We start from the raw sequence: 3,877 nt of genomic DNA, 5'->3' as shown, positions 1-3,877 counted from the left end.
GCATATTTGAGCGATAAAGAGAAAAGAGAAAATTTACTAGCTAGCTTAGTGCTACACTCTGGCGGCAGAACATTGCAGTAATATGCCCTATTTTCTATGCTTTTTGTTATATAATTTATGTAACACATTATTTTTATATAACAACTTAGTTTCATATCAACCTAATCTATTTAATCAAATTAATAGATCTATAAGAATAAAGAAAAGGGAGACGGGGGATTAAAAAGTAGTCGAAAACATCTCGCGTGATTTGTGCACAACCCCTAAATAACGTAAAATTACCGATAGACTATTTTTTGAAAATTAATTTTTCCTTTAGTTTCTACATATAGCTGGTCAAGGAGATCTTGTCAGTATAAAAAGGCGGCAAATTTGAAAAATGTAGGCGGGAAGGGATATCGTCCTATAGAAAATTAGAATTTCGCGCCTTTTTTACTGACAAGATTTGCTTGACCAGCTATATATTTTTATTTAACATGTCAAATATATTATTAATTTAAGGTATTTACGGCTGTCACTTTCCATAAATAGGCACTTTTAATTTATTACTCTGGTATCACCGTACCAATATTAGTGATGGGACACCATAAAAACGAATATCGGTAAAATCGATATAAACATAATGAATAATATACAGATGGTCATGATGACTAGCGAACACCAGCCATATCGTACAAACCTCAAGGTGTGATATTCCTAGGCAGATGATGATCTGCCTAGTGACCACCAGCCATATCGTGCTAACTTCAAGGTGTGATATTCCTAAGCAGATCATGAAACGCCGGCATGTCATGATCTGACTAGTGACCACCAGTGGCCTATTTTATAAAGCTACAAGTTACAATTTACAAGCGGATGTCTCTTTCTAACCCTATGTGTTAGAACGAGACTTCCGCTTGTAAATTGTAATTTGTAGATTTATAAAATAGGCCACAGCCATACCGTTCAAACCTCAACATTTAGGCATATCGAATAAGTAGGATGTCCTCAATTTTAGCAAATGATAACCATTGAAATAGCTTGACATCCTACTTATAGTACGTGTTTGGGTAGCGTATGATTTTAGTACCTACCTAGTATCTACGCATTCTGCTCCAAATGCCACATAGAATGCAGCACTAGCAGTGGCAAAAAATGCAAAAGGCAGATTATTAAATGGCGGCGTTTCATGATATGCCTAGGAATATCTCGATATGCCCGATTTTACGATCTACCGCTGATATATATACTAATAAAATTATCCCCTACTCAATATCCCTTAAATGACATCCTATGGCCGCGTTCCATCTCTGTCATCATGCAGATCTGCATGCTCGATAGTATATTGCATTGCTTTCAGAAGTAAACCAACATGTAAAATATTAACTAATGAACTGATAATAAAAAATCATTCTATATCAGCTTGCAAGTTTGGCCCTAAACAAATTGACAAACTATTAGAAATAACATCTAAACAATACAAGAATTGAAAGTTAGTAAAATGCTGGTACAAAGACTTGATATTGTATTATTATTATAATTGATAAAAGCAGAAATTAAAATTCATTGTCAATTTTATCGACAATATTATCGACGCGTCCCTCGCACTATCTAGGTTTACTTAGAACTGACGTCATCTCGTTCACGGACAGGGTTGTCTGTGTTTGTTCTTGTACTTGTGTGAATATAGTTTTTGCTAGTGTTTGATAATTTTGTCGTGTGCGTGTGTAGCGACGTATGCTAAAAATGCATTAGTGTTAACATTATTTGTGTGCGTTACCTCGTCCCCCGCGCCATAAACGACAGAATTTTTCAGATAGAAATTAGTGCGCGTCTCTACTCCATAGATATTTACTCCGAGACTAACAAAGAGCATATAATCACTACGTCCTGTCATATGTATTTATTTTATAATATTATCTATGGATTTTATTTATTGTTTATTATTCTCTATGGATAAAAATCTCAGACTGCCAAAGTAGTACTGTCAAAAATAACTAATTTAAGTAAAATGTAACAAAAAATATTAAAAATCAAGTGTTTTTTTTTAATAAGTACATAAAAATAAATAATGTGTTATAATGCCCAAAGTAGCTGAAACTTGCTGCTGCCGTGATGATAGGCCTACTTTCCCCCCCAACTTTTGCTATGGCTGCTATCCTAATGTAACAGTCAGTCCTATTACGATACAGATAGAAAAGAAGCCTAAATACCCTCCATATAAAAGGCCGACTTATAAACCGATAACCTTTGAACATCTTTTTCCTCCTGGTTCGCAAGGCCAAAGTGCAGGCAGGGCAGCGACACCATGTGAAAGATGCGCTAAACTACTTCGCGAGAAAGAAATTCAATTAATAAGGAAAGATCAAGAACTGTTCCAACTCCAGAGGCACCTACGAAAACATGGAGGGCGGAAACACGATTACGGATCCGTCCGACAGGTCGAATTTCAGCTCAGGAAGAAAGAACATGAACTAGCAATACTAAATATGGAGATAGCAAAACATGATACAACAAAGATACCACCCCCTCTAGAAAGATTTAATTGTCCATCGTGCTCCAAATATCTAAGTCATAAAGAGGAACAATTAAAAAAGATAGAACAAGAAGTGGTCAAGCAAATGGCTAGTCCGTATATAAAAGTAAGCCCGAACCCCTGCACTTGCTGCACAGACGCCTCTATACTACAGATTAATGAAAAGAGCAGGAAAAAGAACAAAAAAAACTGTTTCAAAGAACTTAATAAGAAAGAAAAGAAACTGTTAAAGAAAGAGAGAGAAATCGATAAGAAAATTCATGAGTTCAGAAAAAGGAATCTTAAAGAAGCGAAGGAGGATATGAAAAAAACACCAGATTCGTTTATAAAAGAAGTGTATTTGAATTGCAAATGTGCGTGTAAAAGGGCTATTGTGAACAAAAGGTTTGTAGATCCTTGTGCTTTTAATGCTGCTGCTAATGCTTTTACCTGCACCATGCCATTCCCGACGTGGAACGGCAGCTTGCGTATGGGTCCCAACATGCACGCGTGCACGACCAAATGTTGCGTTATGAAGTTACTTGGGAGTGTGGCTAACTGCTACGCCTGTCCCATAATCAAGAAGAAGAAACCTCCGGGGAGATGTTGTATCCCCATGAGATTAGTGAGATGGTATGTGTTCAGGAACAAGAAACTTATGAAACGAAGGTGCTTTTAGATTAACTTTAAAAGGAGCAAAGCTTTAAAAAATATACTTTATTTGTGAACTAGTAATGTGTGTTGAAATTAAAAACAGTTTCTATAGTTAAAGTATGCCTACCAGTACCTACAGACGCCAGCCTACAAAACATAGATTCTTTAGTGGTTAAAATATATGTTTGAGATGGTATTTTCACTAGCTTTCATTTGATACCCATGCCATGTTAAGAAAGAACTCTCTTTTTAGGGTTCCGTAGCCAAATGGCAAAAAACGGAACCCTTATGGATTCGTCATATCTGTCTGTACGTCCGTACGTCACAGCCACTTTTTCCGAAACTATAAGAACTATACTGTTGAAACTTGGTAAGTAGATGTATTCCGTGAACCGAATTAAGAATTTCACACAAAAATAGAAAAAAAAAACAATACATTTTGGGGGTTGCCCATACTTAACTGAACCGCAAAAGATTTTTTTTTCATCAAACCCATACGTGTGGGATATCTATGGATAGGTCTTCAAAAATTATATTGAGGTTTCTAATATATTTTTTTTCTAAACTGAATAGTTTGCGCGAGAGTCACTTCCAAAGTGGTAAAATGTGTGTCCTCCCCCCTCTGTAACTTCTAAAAAAAAATATATGATGTATACATTACCATGCAAACTTCCACGGAAAATTGCTTTGAACGAGATTTAAAGTACCTAAACAGTTTTTTTTATACGT

General features: G+C 35.8%; 1 protein-coding gene across 1 annotated transcript; it reads left to right on the top strand.

Moving 5' to 3' along the window:
• Positions 1-1,939: 1,939 nt before the first annotated feature.
• On the top strand, positions 1,940-3,348 carry LOC134664793 (uncharacterized). Its single transcript, XM_063521533.1, has 2 exons — positions 1,940-2,052; positions 2,102-3,348. Coding segments are annotated over exons 1-2 (1,074 nt in total). The 5' UTR covers positions 1,940-2,050; the 3' UTR covers positions 3,174-3,348.
• The last annotated feature ends 529 nt before the right edge of the window (positions 3,349-3,877 follow it).

Source organism: Cydia fagiglandana, chromosome 5 (genome assembly GCF_963556715.1).
Source record: "Cydia fagiglandana chromosome 5, ilCydFagi1.1, whole genome shotgun sequence".
In the NCBI taxonomy this organism is placed as follows: domain Eukaryota; kingdom Metazoa; phylum Arthropoda; class Insecta; order Lepidoptera; family Tortricidae; genus Cydia; species Cydia fagiglandana.
The sequence above is the reverse complement of the archived record's forward strand: the minus strand, read 5'-3'. Positions and strand labels throughout refer to the sequence as shown.